Source organism: Ornithodoros turicata, chromosome 3 (assembly GCF_037126465.1).
Source record: "Ornithodoros turicata isolate Travis chromosome 3, ASM3712646v1, whole genome shotgun sequence".
NCBI lineage: Eukaryota > Metazoa > Arthropoda > Arachnida > Ixodida > Argasidae > Ornithodoros > Ornithodoros turicata.
In genome coordinates, this window is record NC_088203.1 from 75543697 (window position 1) to 75563813 (window position 20117).

At 45.8% G+C, this 20117-nt stretch overlaps 1 protein-coding gene across 1 annotated transcript in view; it reads left to right on the forward strand.

Annotated features, from left to right (window-relative positions):
• The window catches only part of LOC135387349 (homeobox protein orthopedia B-like), a 44106-nt gene extending 27924 nt beyond the window's left edge, over window positions 1-16182 (forward strand). The window contains exons 4-6 of the mRNA XM_064616579.1: window positions 9766-10038; window positions 12959-13067; window positions 15055-16182. Of these exons, the coding sequence (XP_064472649.1) occupies window positions 9766-10038; window positions 12959-13051 (366 nt within the window). The 3' untranslated portion in view covers window positions 13052-13067; window positions 15055-16182. The remainder of the gene's footprint in view (window positions 1-9765; window positions 10039-12958; window positions 13068-15054) is intronic.
• Window positions 16183-20117: the final 3935 nt, after the last annotated feature.

Sequence of the window (20117 nt, forward strand, 5' to 3'; positions counted from 1 at the left end):
CTCACTTTATTTACGAGGACGCTTGCCACTGAGCGCGTAAATAAAACACGGCAGGAAATTCGCTCGCGAGTCGCGACGTGGAAATAAAGTGCAAAAAGGAGAGAAGATCTCCGTTGCAATCCTGTTTTCTCCTCGTATTCATTCGTTCATTCCTTTGCTCGTGTGTACTCAGTGGAAAAGTAAGAATTCGTGTTGCATTTTTAACTCTCTCTCTCTCCCTCTTTCGTAGCGGGTAATATTCGAGGCGTTTTCTAAGAGAGCCATGTGCGCAACGTTCAGTATGGATAGAGCCGGTTCGCACCGTTCTTTCATTGCGTTAGTTATTGATCGTGTGCGAAGTTATTGGGAAGAAAGGAAACTCGTGGGGATATGTGACGAGCAATATGGGATACTTAAGTGCACAGAGGGATCCAAAACTCTTGAAACAGAACTTCATCACACCGTACGCGTACTCTTGAAACAGAACATCGCCGTATAGCACGCTCTTAACGCAACCACCGTCCCGAATGACATCGTTCTGGCCCTGATTGGTTAACAACGGGAGACGTACGCCTTTTCGTGACACCTTACGATAATTGTCACAGAAGGGAGTACGCCTCGCGCTTTCCACAAATCAGGAGTGATAACGGTATCATTCTCTGCAATGGTCCGCGTGTTATGTTCTGAAGTTCTGTTTTAAGAGTGTGCGCTGAATGCCAACCATTGCCATCTGATTTGTGGAAAGCGTGAGGCGTACGCCTTTTTATGACAATCGCCATAATTGCCTAAGTCTCACAAAAAGGTGTACATCTTCTGTTTTCAACAATTCAGGTGGAGCGAACGACAGCATTCGGGATTATAGATAGCCATGAGTACGTTGTGCTGTGAAGTTCCGTTTTAAGAGTGTACAATATATGTGTCTTGGACGAGACCGTGACAGGCGAACGCAATGTATTCCGGACAGGTCCTGGTCACACGTCATTGCACACGTCAACACACACGTGATCGTAAACATGGCCAGGCCAACGATCAGCGGCAAAACCGTTCATAGAAACCGCGATATCCGTTTATGCACATCGTTTTGCAACGTATTTCGACGTTAGTAATAATTAGTTGTCTCGGTAATTGGTGCTCGGTAATTGGTCATCCTCGCAGTGAAACGCGCAGTTTTGCAAGCGCGGCCCCCTACTGCTGACAACTCCCAAAGATGTGACGACGACACACGCGTAAAGACTCATTCGGCCGATGCGATGCACTCATACTTCGGAGAAAGTAAACTACCGTGTCGCGTAAGATGCACCGTGTAATTTACACGCGCAAAATACGTTCGTCTCTCTGTTTCATGCCCATTGCGATCTGTCGGTAAGCGCTGAAGTGGAATATGAACAAAGTCACGTGATCTGAAAAAGAAAAATGCCTATGACGTGTGGCCAGGACAAGATGGTGGTTTTCCCCAAAAGCGACCGGTTCAGCGTAGTTACAAACGGCGGGCGAGGAGTAATCCCCGTGACCGAATAACATTGCATTTTTCTTTTTCGGAGACACGACATACGTGAGGCCTAACAGGTGTTTTTAAATTTGTGGTTAAGTTAGATCATCTGCTCGTTGCCCTTCCTCGCCTGCTCCACGCACAATGTCAGCTCCCACGCGGGACTGGACAGCAAGGTGATTCGGTTGACGATGCTCTCTTTGCATCCCTAACCAAAATCGAGCTTTCCTACACTCTTAAAAATGAACTTCACCGCATAGAACCCTAACCAACCATCATCTCGAATGATACCGTTTATCTGCCCTGATTTGTTGAAACCGGGAGGCGTACGCATTTTTGTGAGAGTTATGAACAGCATAAGTGTCACAAAAAAGGCGCACGCCTCCCGTTTTCAACAAATCACGTCAGATAACGATATTATTCGAGATGATGGTTGGCTACACTCTAAAAGCAGAGCTTCACCGCATAGCACGCTGTGCGCCAACCATTGCACAGAGTGATAGGGTTATCGCTTCTAATTCGGAGAAAGGGTGTGGGCGTACGTCTGTTTGTGTCAATTTGGATATATGAAAATTGACACAAAAAGGCGTACGATCTCCTCTCTCCTCGAATCAGAAGCTATAACTTTATCATTCGTGGCAATGGTTGGCGCACAGCGTGCAACGCGGTGAAGTTCTGTTTTTAGAGTGTAGGAGCGTGCTGTGCGGCGAAGTTCATTTCTAAGACTGTAAGCCGAGCAGACGTGTGAAATCTTGCCTGTTAATAGGTTATGGCCCCGCGACAACTGATGTTATTATAGGCTGCGCGCACGAAGCTTTACATCATGCCCAGGGATCTTCTCACACCAAGACGGCTACTACTCGAGAGAAGGGGAAAGCGATGGAACGCTTTACTGCCTATTCCCATCATATTAAAGCTTGATGCCTGCAGCCATAAATGGGACCACTAACTATCCGCTCACTAATTAATCGAAACAGTCAACATGACTCTCAAGATTAGCAACGCCTCACAGTGAACCGCCCTCTGCAGTCCGTCAGCTCTCAAACCTCCACGGTTCCACATTGCAGTCGCAACAACCGCGCAGCTTCACTTCGCTACATTGAACGCCACCGGGGTGGGGGTGGGGGGGCTATATGCAATCTAGGTGGCACCACGTGACTTTTTTTCTCTTACTCTCACCGCATGGTGTCGCTCCATTACGTGGGCGCTGGAGCGCGAAACCCCAGACGGCTGAGGTCCGGGGTGCGAATTCCGGTGACGAATGGCCAGGATTATCGGACAGCGCCGAAAAAGATTCTCTCTCGTCCGCTCGCCATACTGCCTTTGCAGTTCGGATTAACCGGAAGCCAGGGACGGGAAAGAAAGCGAAAGGAGAGGGCCCTGTTTTCTCAAACCCCTCTGACGTCACAATCGAAGGAAAGCGCAGAGAGAGAGGGTGAGGAGAACGGCGAAGACGACAATGGGCTTTGACCTTAGATTAAGGTGAAAAATTGATTGCCAATGGGAAGAATGGTCCTTCAACGGCAGGGGCCGTCTTACAAAGAAGGGGCGATACGCGGAGATAAAAAAGTGGGGAGGACCTGACGCACGTTTCCACTGTTTGTTCGAGTCAAGCAATGGTAATCTTGAATGTTAAATTTTAAAGTATGATGCAGTTTCTGGTTTACTTCGTCTCAATCGTAATCACGATATGCTGAGTTATAAGCGCATGCGGCCAACCGACATAAAGAAGAAACACAGCACAAACCTGCTGATAATGGTCCATATAAGTACAATTTTCTCTTCGTCGCAAATTAAAGTGAAAATAAATTTTGAAATGCTGAACGGGATGCTGTCCACTAGTAGATCTGTACTCGTCACTGACATTCTCGACCGTACACTCTTAGAAATGAACTTCACCACATAGCACGCTCCTAGCCAACCATCACCCCGAATGACAACGCTCTCGCCCTAGATTTGTTGAAAACGGGAGGAGGAGCCTATTTTGTGCCGTGCATAATGGCACAAAATAGGCTCCTCCTCCCGTTTTCAACAAATCTAGGGCGAGAGCGTTGTCGTTCGGGGTGATGGTTGGCTAGGAGCGTGCTATGTGGTGAAGTTCATTTTTAAGAGTGTACAGTGCGTAGTTGGCCGACCAACCGACCCCTGTAAAGGATACTCTGCCGCACTAGCTTTTATTCGCCACCTTTAACGCCACCTTTACGAAACACTGGAGTAGTAGCATGATCAGCTCGATATTCGAACAACATCTTTGACTTTACGAACACACTTCTATATCACCCTTTTATACATTTAGCATAAACAATAATAACTTAGGTTTCCATATGCTAAGCGACAACTAAAGGGAAACGCCATACGTTCCTCTTTATCACGGAAAGTCAACCTCTCACGACATAGTAAAACTCGATACGCTGTCGCCGAGTCGCTTTCCATAACAACACACACAGAAGTAGACGACAGCGGCAAAGAGCGTCTCTGGGGACGAGAGTCCTATATTCCTGGCATCGAGAGTGCGGGCGTGCAGACAGCCAGCGAGGAAACGAATCTCGCCAAGTCACACGCATCTCGGGACGAACGCCCAGTGACTAGAAAGACAAAAGGAAATACAGCGCCATCGCGCGGGGAGTTCCCAGACGACGACACTGAGAAGGATGAAAGCAGACGACGCAGCGAGGAGAAGGGAAGGAGATTACTTTTTAATGGAACAGCAAAACCACATTAATATCAAATGCAGGTTCGCTGTCGCGCGTCCTCGGAGATTGGCTGTGCTTTCTAACGGTTCTCTCGGGCATACTTGGCGACCGGGTGCTGTCAGCGTCTCCCGCTCGTGTGCGATAATTTATACACTGCGGTTGGGAAGGAGCTCGCTCCGAAGGGATTCCTCTCGGGATCGCGGGCCGGCCACCACCGGGACTCTTGCTGGTTCACTTTTGCGCCCAGCGACGCCGTCTTTTCATTTCCTCTTATTTTTTTCTTCTTTATTACCTCGCCTTCTGGTACGCCCTTCTCTCTATAGCGCTTTTTGTAACCACGCTTTTTGTTATTACTCGGAAATACGACCAGCTGTGCGAGTAGTATTTTCAGAAAAGAGCAACAAGGGATGTAGCCGCGAATTAGTTTCTTACACTTTGAAAAGTGTGTCCCTCTGTGTCGCACTAAAAAGAAGAAAGCGGAGAAATACTGCCTTTCAACGTCACATCTGCTATTTTTTAAATTAAATTATTAAACATTATTCGGTACACTTACAAAGAAGTAAACTAAGTACATTAATGTAAAAGCTAATTAAAAGCATTTGAATTACAATAAAACGATCTATTTTCTTTTCTATATAATAACTAGGAAACAGCGGTTAATCAGCGAAGGCTTTCTCGACGACGCTATCTAAGAGCTCGGGGGATCAGCACATAACCTCTTAAAGCAAAACGAGAAATGGAAGTGGACCAAATGAATACGGCGAAACCCATAATATGCTCTGTATGTGCCGTTTTACGTATATTAATTACTCTGTTGGTTGAAATCCGTACGGCATTAATTCTGTGCAAGCTGAGAAAACAAAAACAAAAAAAGAACACTTGAACTTGAAACAGCACTTCACCACATAACACGCTGACAACTATCTGCAGCAATTATACCGTTATCACCTCCAATTTGTAAAGATCGCGGGGCGTACACCCCTTTTGTGACAATTAACGTAACTCCGGAAGCATCACGAAAGAACGTAGTTCCCTCCCCCTTTTTTTCTCATTCAACAAATCACCGGGAAGAATGATGAGATTCGGTATATGACGATTGGGTAGGAGCGTGCTCTGCGGCGAATTTCTGCTTAAAGGAGATACGAGCTCCTATCTGCAGGTATTTAGTTACGGATGTACTAGATGTAATATTGTTCTTCTACGCTTCGCAATTGAACCTCTGTATGCAATAAGGGGATAAGTCGAAAAATCCCAAGCCGAGAAAAGGGGCCTGATCTGATTGTCTGTCCCATTGACACACATGCATTTCCCGTTTTGCACCATGCTGTAGTGGGACAACAAATCACAATGAGGTCCTAAATTTTCATTGGCAGGTACATATTGGTATGTAGATGTCATTGCAGCAAAAATAGTAAAAAGGGGATAAGTCGACTTATACCCTTATTGCGGAGGTTCAATTGTATTTACAATTTATTATTCAGTGCTTCTCCTTGATAACATGTGCAGCGTTATACAAAAACGCACTACGTACGGTCATCCAGACACATCTATGCATTGTTACGTCATTTGAAGAATTGTAGCACCCAATATGACGCAAGCGCGGAGGTACACATAACGTTCTGCTCTACAGTCTTCAAAATGAACTTCAGCACACATAGCACGCTGATAGTCAACCATCATTCCGAATGACAACGTTCTCGTCCCCGATTTGTTGAAAACGGGAGGCCGAACTCATTTTGTAGCCGTACATAATGAGCGACATAATAGGCTTCGCAGTTAATTTTATCAGTTACTAGGCTCCACCTCACGTCATCAACATATCCTGGACGAGAACGTTGTTATTCGGGATGATGGTTTGCTAGGAGCGTGCTATATGTGTTCAAGATAAGGACCTGTCGGATTCATCTATACAAAAGGTGTCACAGCAAACAAGTAAAAATCCCCATTTGGAGACGACACAGTCGGCGGGCTGGCTTGGTAGCTTGGCTGCATGGTAAAGTTCATAGCTCCTTTAAAGGGACGGTCTCGTACTCCCTGCCCCTTTCATAAAGTGTACCATTCGATTGCCCTTTGTTGAAAATGGAATACTGCTAATTTACCCGACAAAACACGCCACAGTTATTAAATAACCGAATTAAATTGATAAAGATTGCAGAGCACGCCGCGATCTGTGTTGGCAACAATAAGAACGGCCACGTCGCCCTGCGGGTAAGTCCGTGATAGGATACAGAAATCGTCTGCTTTTGCGCCTGCTAGTGCATCGGTGTGAGCAGACGACTTTCAGAAGTTACTGGGCACCGCGGCAACTCTCGTACATTTTCTTTCAGTTCTCAGGTGAAAAACGCGCATTCACAGTAGTGGCAAGCATGGTGGTTCAGAACAACTATGTTAATCCTCAGAAACAAGTTAAAAGTCGCAGAACTGTTGATCCAGGAACATGGAATTGTCGCAGGTGACCTAAGACGCGCGCAAGAAGCTGACAACCCAACAACTTCGTCGGCTCGCAGGAACTGAAAAAAAACGGCTCCTGCAGTTCGCTTTTATTTAGTCAGCTTACGAAGAAGAGAAAAAACAAAAACTATGTACATGGTTGACAACGTGCAACCAACATACCCCCCTTCACGTTGAACAACCTTCGAAGTATCGTAGACTGAGTCTAGGTTGGTGGGAGTTGAAGTCCACATCCATTTGCACATATGACGTTCTTGATATTGCCTACAGGCTTCGTCAGGCTGTCTGCTATCATATCTTCTGTACGTAGGTAGGAAATGAAAAAATCACCGCTTTCGACTTCGTGTCTAGCGAATAGATATTTGAGGGCGATATGTTTGGACCTTTGATGCTGTACTGGATTTTCGATTAGTCTTATGGCCGCTTGATTGTCACTCTTGATTTCCAAGTTCTCCGTACCGTATTTGCAGAACCCAAGTTCTTTAAACAATGTCTTCACCCATTTACCTTCTTTAATGGCTTCAGTGATAGCGATGTATTCCGCTTCACACGTTGACAGCGCGACGAGTTGTTGCTTCGTCGATTTCCAGCTGATGGCTCCTTTGGACATGGTGAATACGTAAGCACTACGTGACTTCCCTTTGCCTGACTCGTTCCAGCTTGCGTCGCAATACCCCACGACAGGTTCCGCACAAGCTGTGTACGTGATACCCACTTCTTTCGTCCCTTGCAAGTAGCGTAGCACCCTTTTTGCCATTTGCCAATGAGTGGACGTGAAACAGTGGTTAAACTCACTCAGGTAGTGAGTTGCAAATGCGATGTCTGGACGTGTTCCTTGCACCAGGTACATCAGGTTTCCGATCAAGTTTTGATAAGGGACCGTTGATTCAGTGTTGCCTTCCGTTGTGTGACCAACGTTGTTATTTGGACCTGTTTCCATTGGAGTTTTGATCGGTTTGCAATTTTCCATGCTGTAACGTTTCAAGATGTCACTTATGTACTTCTTCTGGCTAAGCGTGAGCTTCTTATTGACTTTGTCCCATGTGATCTCAATTCCCAGGATGTACTTTGGTTCGCCTAGGTCCTTTAGGTCCACCTTTTCACCCAAGTTTTTCATTGCACTTTCCAGGGCCTGTTTGGTTGTCGCTAGAAGCAGAATATCGTCAACATAGACTCCCAAAATAACCTTGGTACCTTTGTTCTCCAAGATGTACACGCAGTTGTCTGCTTCTAGCCGTCTATAACCTTGCTCTCTCAGGATTTTATCGAGCGTTCTGTACCAGGTCCGTCCGGCTTGTTTCAGCCCATATATTGCCTTTTTCAGCTTACAAACGTGGGACGTGGTGTTTGGGCTTCCTGGTGGTTGTTCCATATATACTTCCTCCTCGAGAATTCCATGCAGATACGCAGTTTTGACATCCAGCTGTCTCATGGCCATGCCTTCTTCATTCGCTAAAGCAAGCAGTGTGCGAAGGCTCGTGAGTTTGACAACTGGCGAAAAAGTTTCGTAGTAGTCGAGTCCATAGACCTGAGAACAGCCGATCGCTACGACCCTTGCCTTGAACTTGTCAATTTTGCCGGTAGGCCCTCGTTTGATCCGATACACCCACTTCGACTTTACAACTTTCATTCTTGGCTTCCTCGGTACGAGACTCCATGTTTCCATTTCACGATGTGATTGAAGTTCGTCCTCCATAGCCGTGGTCCATTCCAACTTTTGGGGTGAGCTTGTAGCTTCGTTATAGCTATGTGGCTCCTTCAGTTCCACTTCTGCCATATCACAGTAACTTGGTTTGGCTGGGTCCACCTGGAGGCGTTGAGGAGGGCGAGAGATCCGCGTTGACCTTCGAGGTATGGGTGGCTCACGAATCTCTTGTTCGTTCCCGTTGTCGTCCTCCTCGTCGCTAGTGTTGCTCTCTGCAGCGGTTGGCCCGTGTTCGAGAGCAGTTTCGTGCTCGTGAATTTCTTCCCGGTCTGTCTGGTTACCCTGCTGGTTATCGTTAGGGCTTGTGTCCCGCAAAACGATGTATTGAACTTCATCGTGTCGTGGTGGCTGAACGAGAGACTCTTGTAATAAGTATGATCCTCTCTTCTGTTCGACAAACGTGACGTCCCGATTCACAATTACACGCTTCTCTTGAGGGTCGTAGAAACGGTAACCTTTCCTGTCGATGCAGTAGCCGAGGAATATGACAGGCTTGCTTCGATTGTCCAGCTTCGTCCTGTACCGATCGGGAATAGATATGTAGGCAAGACATCCGAAGGTTTTGAAGTACTTCACCGTCTAAGGTCTCTTTGTATACACTTCTTCGGGGACTTTTCCATTCAGAACTGTTTTACTGCATCTATTCCGGAAAAAAACGGCTCCTGCAGTTCGCTTTTATTTAGTCAGCTTACGAAGAAGAGAAAAAACAAAAACTATGTACATGGTTGACAACGTGCAACCAACAAGAACAACCCCATCCACAATCACAAATCTGAAGTCGCTGGCCATCGGCGCGCGCGGTCGCATTACAGCTCCGACCAAAAATATAGTACGCGCGCTTCCATTACACTCCCCGTTTTACACTGATCATGCTTCGAAATGAAGTGTCGCTGACGACGTACATGGAGAAGGAGAACGTGTTTATTTAAAAACTGCATTAAATACTCGCGGAAAGAAAACACGTGACTTAGCTTCCAGGTATCCGATTGTGCGCCACATTATGGGAGACCCCACAGTCAATGCTCGGACTACATTCTCCGCTCGCGGAGGTATATGCCTGAGTGTCCCCATTTCGAGAGCAAAGGGGATTACTCAAACCAAGGTGCTTCTGCATGTTACAATTACCATGACAACGACGACGCACCCGCGGGCCGACGTCATAGGTGACGTATGCATGAGAGAGGCGCAGCTTTCGTCGTCTGCTCTTACGGCACGTTTCGACAAATTCCTCGAAAACGACTTGGTCATTCCGAATGAAACTTTGATGGTTGTATGTGTACAGTACTCGTGAAACTAGTTTTGGCTAAGTTTCGGAATCGCCCCGGCTGTACGAGACCGTCCCTTTAAAGGTGTTGTGTACAGTATAAGGCCCGCGTCCGAAACACTGCTTCGGTTTTGTTCATGTCTCAGAGCATCCACACATGTGCGCCTCATTGATGTCTTTGCAGGTCTGGTTCCAGAACAGAAGAGCTAAGTGGAAAAAACGTAAGAAGTCGACGAACGTGTTCCGGAGCCCCGGTTCCCTGTTACCCTCCCACAGCCTTCCCCCTTTCGGGTCCGTCGGTGGGGCAGACAGCCTCAGTGCATTTGGAGCGGACGCAGGTCCACCCCGTTGGGCTCCCCACGCAGTGCCCCAGATGCCCCCTTTGGGACCCTCACTCGGCCGCCAGCCAGGATTACCTCCGCCGACCTCCATGGCAGCTGCAGCAGCCATAGGGCAGGTGACGATCGCATTTTCTATAGCTACATCCGTCATGTATATTAGTTTTCAATTTGCTGTTATACTACCAGTATAAAGGAAAACTTGTCGTTAGAAAGGCGACTACCTGCTTTATATTTGACGTCTTTTGATTGCGTCGCACGTAGAATAAATTCATGTTCCAGGGAAAAGGAGATAAAAAAGAAAAAGAAAGAGACAGAAATCCGCGCGCGCCGAGGCAGGGCGGTATTCCTATACTGGCTCAGGGTAACGTGTTCACGAGAGAGAGGGTACGCTCGCGGTTTATTAGTTGAAGAGGGGACAGGTAGGTAGTACGGTTGCAACGGAAGGAGATGGGAACGCTGTGAGGACCCAGAACGGCTGCCGTTTCGAGTAAATCAAAAGAGATCATACAGAACCACGGATGATTCCTAGAGTGCAGACATCTCGTATTCCTGGCGGTTTTCTATATCGTCAACAGCATCGTTTCACAACTTTTCAGCGGTGCTGCATTCGCATCCATTTTCAGTGATTGTATGACATTCTGCCATTCGTTTTAAAGGGTAACCAGTATGAGCACTTTACTGTAGACGGCACTGTGCGATGACTGAATAATATAATACAATTAAAGACGTCTGTTACCCGGCTGAGTTCCTAGCTCTTACGACGTAATTCTCGATTGCAACTTTCTGTGCGATAATTCCGCAATCATTGACTGTGCCCGCCACGAGATGCATTCTATCTGCTACGCCGACTTGAATGATCTTGCACCACCTCCTACGTTGCACCACCAAACTCTGCGCAATCGTCCACGCGACGAAGCCTCTCCTCGCTTTCCTGTTCCGCCCTCTCCCGTTTCAGAGCCGTTTCGTGCAGAGCTACGTGGACCACGGAACTACCAATAGGTCTGCACATAACAGCTGCCACCATAAAAACGACAACAGAATAGGGTCACAAAGAAGACTGTCAGTCATTTAAGGAGGACGAAGGATTTTGTTCACGCTTATCTTATCTCACCTACTATCAGCGTATACGAGAACTGTACTAAACTTCATGGTGGACTCGAAAAAGAATGCACGAGCATTTCAATTTAGTCTCTAGGAATCATGACATTTGTGATTGCTCACGCGTACGTACTGTCGTTGTCCTATATTATAGATGCGTTCTTTTTGAAAGAAAAGTACTGCACTCGTGCTGCACACGAGTTCTGAACCAGTTGCACTGTCGCGACACCACCGGCTCCTAAACAGAACGAGGAAGTGCAGACCTTGACGTCTGCTACAGAGCATTTTCTTGTATGTGTTGGCAAGGCTGTGTTTTAGCCTGTTTTCTTTCGTTCCGTTTATACTAACAATTTATAAGCGGGTATTGGGAGACTCTCCTCTCTTACAGCATCCTCGTTTAACAGCGCAAATGCTCACAATAATGCCCGAATAATTGTTTCCGCACATGGAATTTTCTGCTTTGGACGTGCAGGTGATAAATCAAGTACTCTAGTGATAGCCTTTCCACTATGTGCACCTATGTTGTTCATCCGGATCACGTCATTCTATCTTTTGGAGACGATACCAGTTTTGCGTCACAGATGGAGGGGACGGCCGTCCTCGGTAGCTGCTGGCTTGCTGAGCTCGAGCGGGTTCGATCCCGGCCGGGCGCAGTAGCAATGTGAGGGAGGTAAACATTGCTTCAAGCACCGTGTCTGTCGGAGATTTCCGGAGCACGTCGAAAGAACCCCAGGTGGTCCACATTACCCGCTGTCCTACCCTGCGGCACGTGCAACATTAGACATCAGACAAACCTTACGTGTAACATCACGGTACCATTATTATTTTATTATGGAGGGGACGAAAGAGCTAAATGACGAGCGCCTCTATAGTTTGCTTCTGCGTTAACTGTACGAACAAGAATCATGCCAGGTATTTAGAGAGAAGCACACATAAATTTTGCTTGATGTCACAGTAAATAATCCCCATCTTGAATTATAAGCCCACCGTTATCCGACAACGGGAGGCCACAAACGAAGTGCTCTCCGCCATCTTGTCGTCTCCTCCTCTGCACCCTTCCGTTGCACGACCAGGATACCTAGTGCGAGAAAAATGAAAATCGAGAACTAGTGCAGAAGTAGGTCATCGCTTTCCCAAAAAGAACGGGCACGCGCATGTACAGTGCGAGTGCATGACAAAAATAATGCCAGGGTGTTGCACTCCTTGCAGTAGTTCAGGAGGTGCCGGTAAAAGGAACGCATCTATGTTTTAAGTCGTGAATGTGCTGGCTTGAGCGTGAAAAGTGATCAGAGTGTGATGACGTACAGGTTAAGTATAAGTGGGGCTTATAGCGCACATAAATTCACATACTGAATGCGTTGAGAGGATATTTTTTTGTCCGTTTTACATACTTCGTTCAAAACTTGGTTTTAAGCGTGCGCACATGCAAACCAACATATGAAAATGCGCAAGTCGATATTTTTCGCCACTAACCGTAGTCTGCCAATTCACTTACGCACACCGGTTATGTTGGCCGTCAATTAAGTTGGTGGCTTCGTACACCCTGTAAAGAGAGAAAGAACCAATATGTATTTTCTAATATGCCTAAATGAAAATGTAATTAGTTAATTCATGCTCACTCGAGCTAATATACTGGCTTGTACGGATGCCGAATGACGTACTGAGTACAACCTACCAGTTGCCATCTGAACCCACGTCGGTCGCGATCTTTTTTTCCAAATTGTTCTCTACTTCAGAACTTCAACGTTTTTATTTTCCTTTTCCTCTACGTTGCTTTCTGTCAGTGTTGGCTCGCAATTGTTTGTATGTTGGTGCAGTTCGGTTGAAGTGCGTTGTGTGCCTCCGGCTATGCAGCGATCGTATTTTACCGGGGACTCAACACCTATATACAAGAGATAGACGAACCAGAATTGACAGCTGTATGTGTTGTTATTTCAGGCGGCAAATTCCTGTGGTCCACCCGACTTTGGAAACTGCTACAACTCATTACAGTCATGGAATATGTTGGACACAAACATATTATGGAACTAGGGGTCGTTTTTTATAGGTGAGGATATTGCCTTCTAGCGTAAGAGCAGAATTCAGTGGAACTTGCGTATAAAGGATACATTGAGTGTAAGAGCTGACAGTTTTATCTTTCGAGAAGCAACTGCGAGATTATATCTGAATGTGAGATCAAATGAACTAAACATTTTTTAAGTGAACTCAATTAAACGAAATCCAGCAAATCTTGATGTCTAGCCTAACTGAGAAGATGTCAATGACATACCTCGGAATAAATTTGAAACTGAGCACATGGAATCATATTTGTGTATGTCACCCTCGAACGAGCACACATGATGTTGTTCTCTGTTTTGCAGAGTTTTCTAGAGTTGAGCAACAAGTAATTTTTTCAACCTCCGAAAACTAAAGAACTACAACGGTCCTATTACATAGCTTTAGCTTTCACATAGCTTCCTGTGAACTGATATACAGTTTTTTTTTAGCATTTACATAATTTTTATAACAAAGCTACGAGAGCAGCATAGATGTCGTTTTTGCAATTGAGTTCTACGGCTAGGCGGACATCCTCTGAAAGAAAGTGTGCAACTACAAGATGATTAAGTACCTAAGATCCATTAATGAACTTTTTAATTAGGGGATTTCGGGCAAAAGCGAGAAGGCAGATTGAGAGACTGTCCTAGTTCAGCAAGCCAGTTCAGGTTTAACGAATCATGAAAACGCACACGCGTTAAAATATCCATCCCCGAATGTTGATATGCAAATGAGCCGAAACCGCGGCGACCGGGAACGCGGGGAGTACAGCGTTCATTTCACGTCAGAGGGCCACGTGATTTGGAGCGATGGAGATGATTGGAGTAGGTGCCACTCCGCTGGCCAGAAACCACTTTCCAACTCAGATAAGCCTCCTTCGGCGAGGGCGATGCGCACTTCAGGCGCGCTTTTTCGGTTTCGGCTCATTTGCATACCGAAATTCACCGATGGACATTTCACGGCACTCGCTATTTTCTTGATTTTTTAAAGATAGAGTGGATTTCAACGAGGATTGTCTCCCGTTGTATTATCTCGCTTTTGCCCGAAATTCCCTAATTTTGAAAGCGTTAATTAATGAGTTTCAGGTAACTAGACATCTTGTAGTTACATACTCTCTTCTTGGCCGTAGAACTCAACTGCAAAAACGACATCTGTGCTGCTCTCATAGCTTTTTTAATAAAAATTCTGTAAAGAAAAAAAGAAGAAAGAAAAACTGTATAAACTTAAACAAACAAGTTACAGTATGATACGTTTACGAACAATTAATGTGAGCCCTTCTACACTCTCAGAAATGAACTTCACCACTTAGCACCCTCCTAGCCAACCATCATCCCGAATGACAACGTTCTCGCCCCTGATTTGTTGAAAACGGGAGGAGGAGCCTATTTTGTGCCATTATGCACGGCACAAAATAGGCTCTTCCTCCCGTTTTCAACAAATCTAGGGCGAGAACGTTGTCATTCGGGGTGATGATTGTCTAGGTGCGTGCTACACTCTTAAAAATGAACTTCACCGCATAGCACGCTCCTAGCCAACCATAATCTCGAATGATATCGTTATCTGCCCTGATTTGTTGAAAATGGTAGGCGTACGCCTTTTTGTGACAGTTATGCTGTTCATAATTGTCACAAAAAAGGCGTGCGCCTACCGTTTTCAACAAATCAGGGCAGATAACGATATCATTCGAGATTATGGTTGGCTAGGAGCGTGCTATGCGGTGAAGTTCATTTTTAAGAGTGTATGTGGTGAAGTTCATTTCTAAGAGTGTAGAGTCGTGTTCAGCTTAAGACATCACGTTTTTCCCCGCCCTACACTTGATTCAATTGGCTGCAACAGATAGCCTCATCATTGTATGCGTTGCGACTAGTGGCGTCGCGGTACAGTTACTCCGGCGGAATAACCTTGGTAGGGCTGACGGACTTAATTATGTGCCGTTCGTAGGTGTAACACAGGTTGAGTTCCTAATTTCTATCACTTTAAACCTATTTCCTAATTTACAGGTGTTGACGTGCTGAGCTGACATCCTGTACATACCAACGCCGTCGAGCAGAGCCGTCTGCAACCTAAAGAAGCAGAAACACCACCGCAGACTACCGCTTCAAAATATCGTCTGCCATTCGGTGTTTCCGTTCTAACTTTTACGCCGGCGCTACATCGAGCAGAACGATTCCGTGCCTGCTTCCGTTGCCATGACAACGGTCGTGCCGCTGAAGCGAGCATGTGCAGTGTGCTTCCTGCCTCCGTTGCTAAGCGACAGCTTCCGCACTTCGACGTCCCCTATTGCGACGCTCATGAGAAGCACGGAGAAATTGCGTCTGCTTCTATCGCCATCGCAGCTCGGTGACCTGAACCGCAGCGTGACACCGCTTGATACTCTAGATGGGATGATAAGTGACGTCTGTTGTAAAGACTGCGACGTCATCGAAAGACGTAGTGCGTGTGTGTGCGTGTGTGTGTTCTGTCTGTTTCAAGAAACGGACGGGACATTCTGTTTCTTCATTACTGAGCTTACATATTGGAATGGGTCGGATCACGTGCAATGCTCACAATTTTATGGAGTTCTTTGAGAATTTCTATAATCAAGTTACTATATTTTTCTGTATATTTTCCTTTGTTCTCTTATCCAATGCATTCTGTGATGCGTAGGCAGGGGTAGTTAATTTATTTTTCATGCCTCTCCAACGAATTTATGTTCCTAAAACGGGCTGAATGAGTGACTGATTAGACATCAAGTATTCTAAATTTACCCAGGGATTACTGAAAACAAAAGCAAGAAAAAACTGTGTTATTTCAAACTCGCTAGGCATGGCAATTGTATACATCCAACCAATTCGCAAAAGCCCAGTGTAAATGATAAATTAATTTGCGACCGGAATGCACCAGAATAGCCTTGCGAATTTATAAAAATAAGAGATTTTGCACCTTCTTTCACCCCTTGTTTACCAGAAACTGTGCTGAAGTCTGGACATCTTCATCACAATATGTTTGCAAAAGTCACCCGTTGAATCCGTAAGTTTAATCTTATTTAAACTGTTCCAATATCTCGCTTGCCAGCCTTGAGTGTGCATCCCCTACAAGACAGAATGTGTCACGACTGAGAACATTCGGATAAAGTTCCTGAATTAATAAAGAACAAAGCTACTCGTCAGTGGACAGACTTATCCTTCCACCGTTGCACTGCAATTGACCAAATTACATTCACATTCCAAATCACATGCATTACATTCACCAAAGGTTAACGTGACCTGGAACAATAAATAAAATAAAAAAAACACACAAAACAAACACGCCACACGACAAAGGCCGTAATGCATCATTAGTTTTGCCCCTGCCACAAATTTGTCACCTATTCCAAGACGCGAACATCAACAGCGTACAAAAAGTGAAAAGTGAAGGCATAAAACACGACTCGATATACCCGGTATAGCCCACAACCCCCCCGTCACACTTTACTGAGCGCTCCATTGTTGCGTTCGTTCCCATAAATCACGCGCTATCACTCTCCCCGTCCTAAACCCGGGTTAACCAGCACCCCTCACACCCGTTAGAAACGTGTTAAAACGTGTATCGCGAACCAATGTACCCATAAAAAATGCAGCTAGTACGAACCCCACTCTGAATCCAAAGTAGCCCGCAGTATATAGGTTGAGAGTCCATAGTGGGGCTGATGACTACGACACCGAAATCTCAGGAGAGGGAGGTATACAAGGCGAGGGGGGAGACGACATGGGCATTAAACACACATCTATAATGGGCACCGAAAAATGCACCGATCCCCCGCTGCAGGGATGGTATTCCCCATAGGTAATAGAGCATGATACGGCCATTTGCGAGCGACGTCTCCGCTGTCTTCTGCCTTTTTATTCCCTTCGTCGATGCCTCTCCTCTTTTTCGCAGTTGTGATTTGTAACTCCCTGGTACGGGAGGGCGCGCAACGAATCCTTGTCCCTAGCGGCACAGTCCGCCAACAGATGGCGCGCGCAGAAAAGTGAACCTCGCACGGCTATGCATAGTATACCACACTTAATTCATTGTTCGCGTGGTGATGTGTGTAACGAAAATGTGGCGCCCAAGCAAGCGCGCTTATAACAGGTTCTTTTATTTTTTCTGCACGTGAGCTGTATAGATTGGAGCTGCGTCACGAGTCATCAAGCGTGCGCAATTTATACGCCCCATCAACGGATGCTCGGCCAATCACCGATTTCGATCGAGCGAGATATCAGGTAGTTTCGCTGCGTTGGTGTCTAGAGATTGCTGGAGGCTTTATGAGAAAGATGAAACGGGTAACACAATATTCGATTCGAAAGCACGTGTGGAGTATTTTGCGCACATTGCGAAAAGCTGTCGCCAATAATGTAAAGAGGTGGCAGTACCTGCGAGAAGCCCAAGCAAATCACGTCGTACTGTTGAGCATTGTCGGAGTCCAATACTGGCGCGGACGAGCGTTCACGCAACGTTTATCACGTGAACGTAAACTTAATGAACATTCGAGAAGGGATGATGTGAAATTCTGCCTCCGTGGATGATGATACCTTGCCCACTGGGGCAGTGTGTTTTCGCACATCTTCGAACCATGTACACGTCGTAAGATGTTGTAAGCTCAGCTCAACTATGTGACGTCGAGTATACTACCCAACGTGTGGGTCCCATCGGAGTGACCACAATTATTTATTTATTTCGCAAGACAAACGCAAATAGATATAATTAAAGTAGACAGGAAAAAAAATTGATAGTGTGAGAGTCTCAGAGGGAGTGCATGAAGGGAACTACAAATCATACAAATGATTGTAACGGTAACAACAACATTGTAGCATATTGTCACAAGGTACTTGTACCACAAGCATTTGAGGTACATGTAGTGCCGATGCAACAAAGAATTTTGAACGACATCCGAAACATAATAGCGAGAAACACAAATTACGATATAGATTATATTTGACGTCTAAGGTAAAGTCGTGCAGTGTCAACACGGATCCCTTAACATGGACGACTGGAAATATGGACGACTTCTGTAGAGACCAAACTTGCTTCAGCGTATTTACGTCTCGTTAGTATGGAAACTCGCTTTTGTGGGCAATGGATAGTTCCGGCAACGCAGGAACAACTACCTCGGAGAACAAGACAAGAAGGACAGAGCGTTCAGAGCTGGATCCTCGGACGGTCCAACTGCAGCGCAGAGACGGTTATTAACCCTCTGAATAAAACCGAAGCACAAAACACGGACAAGAACACACATGGACGACACTTGCTCCTCGTCTATGTGACTCGTCTAGGAGCAAGTGTCGTCTATGTGTGTTCTTGTCCGTGTTTTGTGCTCCGGTTTTATTCAGTCATGTACCAACAGGCCCATTCTGCCATTTTGATATTAACCCTCTACTGCATGATTTTTATTGTTTTCGTTGAAAAAAATATATTTGGTGCAGCATGGTCACACTAAAACGACCACAAAATATTTTTTTTTGTAAAAATCAGATTGTGCCTTATGTGGCACATTATGCTTCAACGGACATTGTTCTTGAGATGAAAAATGTTTATTACAGATGCGTACATGGACATTGACTTCAGCTTCCATTGAGTGAAAAAATCTCGTTATATTGTAGTCACGTGAGCTGTGCTGAGACGTTCATGTCGTTGCTACACAAAACATTGTCTACTTACACACAGTGAAAGGTCAAAAAACAGTTTCTGTCTTTGTTGAGGCACAGAGTGACACGACATTTTCGACATTCAACGCACGATTTTCCTGTACAGTTAGGCAGCTTACACCGTGCCCTTGACTCTCGCTAGGTAGCAATGTGGTCCACCTTGTCCAGACGAACATCTTGCGTGGGTACCCGGGCGGTAGGACCACGTTGCTTTTTTTCTGCGAGCTCATTCTCAATTGTATTACTGGGGCGGCTTCCCACTTCTGCACAGTCCCTCCGCCACGGACATTTTGAAGTCAACAAGTGGCATTGTGTCTCCCTTCATGCGCCTCCATACCAACCATGAGTTTACTAGTGCAAGGTCAATCACATGGAAAAAATATTTTCAGATACCATTTCTTGGACCTGATATGTATTCTGTACAGGCGCAACATGGAATCGAGAAGATCGACTTCCCCCATGTAGCCGTTATAAACCTTCACTGATTGGGGGCAAGGGATAGTGGCATGCTTCTTCTCTTTCCTGTCATGCCTCTTTGCTTCTGCCACTGGTCCACTGCCAACGTATGTAGATGCTGTTGTTACGATTTTGTTATCGTACCATGCCACAACGCAGACATCCACACCATCAACAGTGGTAATTTTTGCGGTCATGGCACCGCGCCCGCGCTTTCTCATTTCGGCTTCTTTTGGCAGAGTACATCCAGGAAGCCTATTTGCTCTTACAGTACCCAGAGGAAGCAGGCCTTTCTTTACAAGGTGAACCATGAGTGGCAAGCTCGTGAACCAATTGTCAAAAAATATTTTGTGGTTCTTGAGCTCAGGAACAGTTTTGCAGAGACGCAAAACCACGTTGCTGCTTGCACCCAAGTCCGGACACCCTGACGGTACGGTGTTACGTGTACTTCAAAGTCATAGCTGAAGCCGGATATGCCACTCAGCACAAAATCTTTGTACCCCCACTTGTGGTTTTTTTTTTGGGGGTTGTACTGTTTGTTCGAGGACCTTGATTTCGTCGGAATGATCTGTTCATCCACGGCAAGAAATTCCTCCCGCGGGATCAAACGCAGCCGTTCATTCAGCATATCCAATAGTGGTCTCACTTTATGAAGTTTGTCGTGGCCTGGGTTTCCAGCAGTGACAAACGTGGTATTGTCGTTGAAGTGGATAAAACGCTTCAGCTGCTCCCATCTGTTACACGTGAGTACCTCCATTATAGTGTGCTGCCCAAGAAGAGTACTCCAATACATTCTTGTTGCTGGTAGCTTCACACTCGACATGTAGGGAACAGTCCCCAAAAACTGCTCCAGTTCTACTTCAGAAAAGCTCAGACTTATTTGGATCAGACTGTACCGAAAACAAGTTTGTTTGTTCCGTTATGTACTGTACAATTTCAGGAGTAATGAAATATCTAAAGCA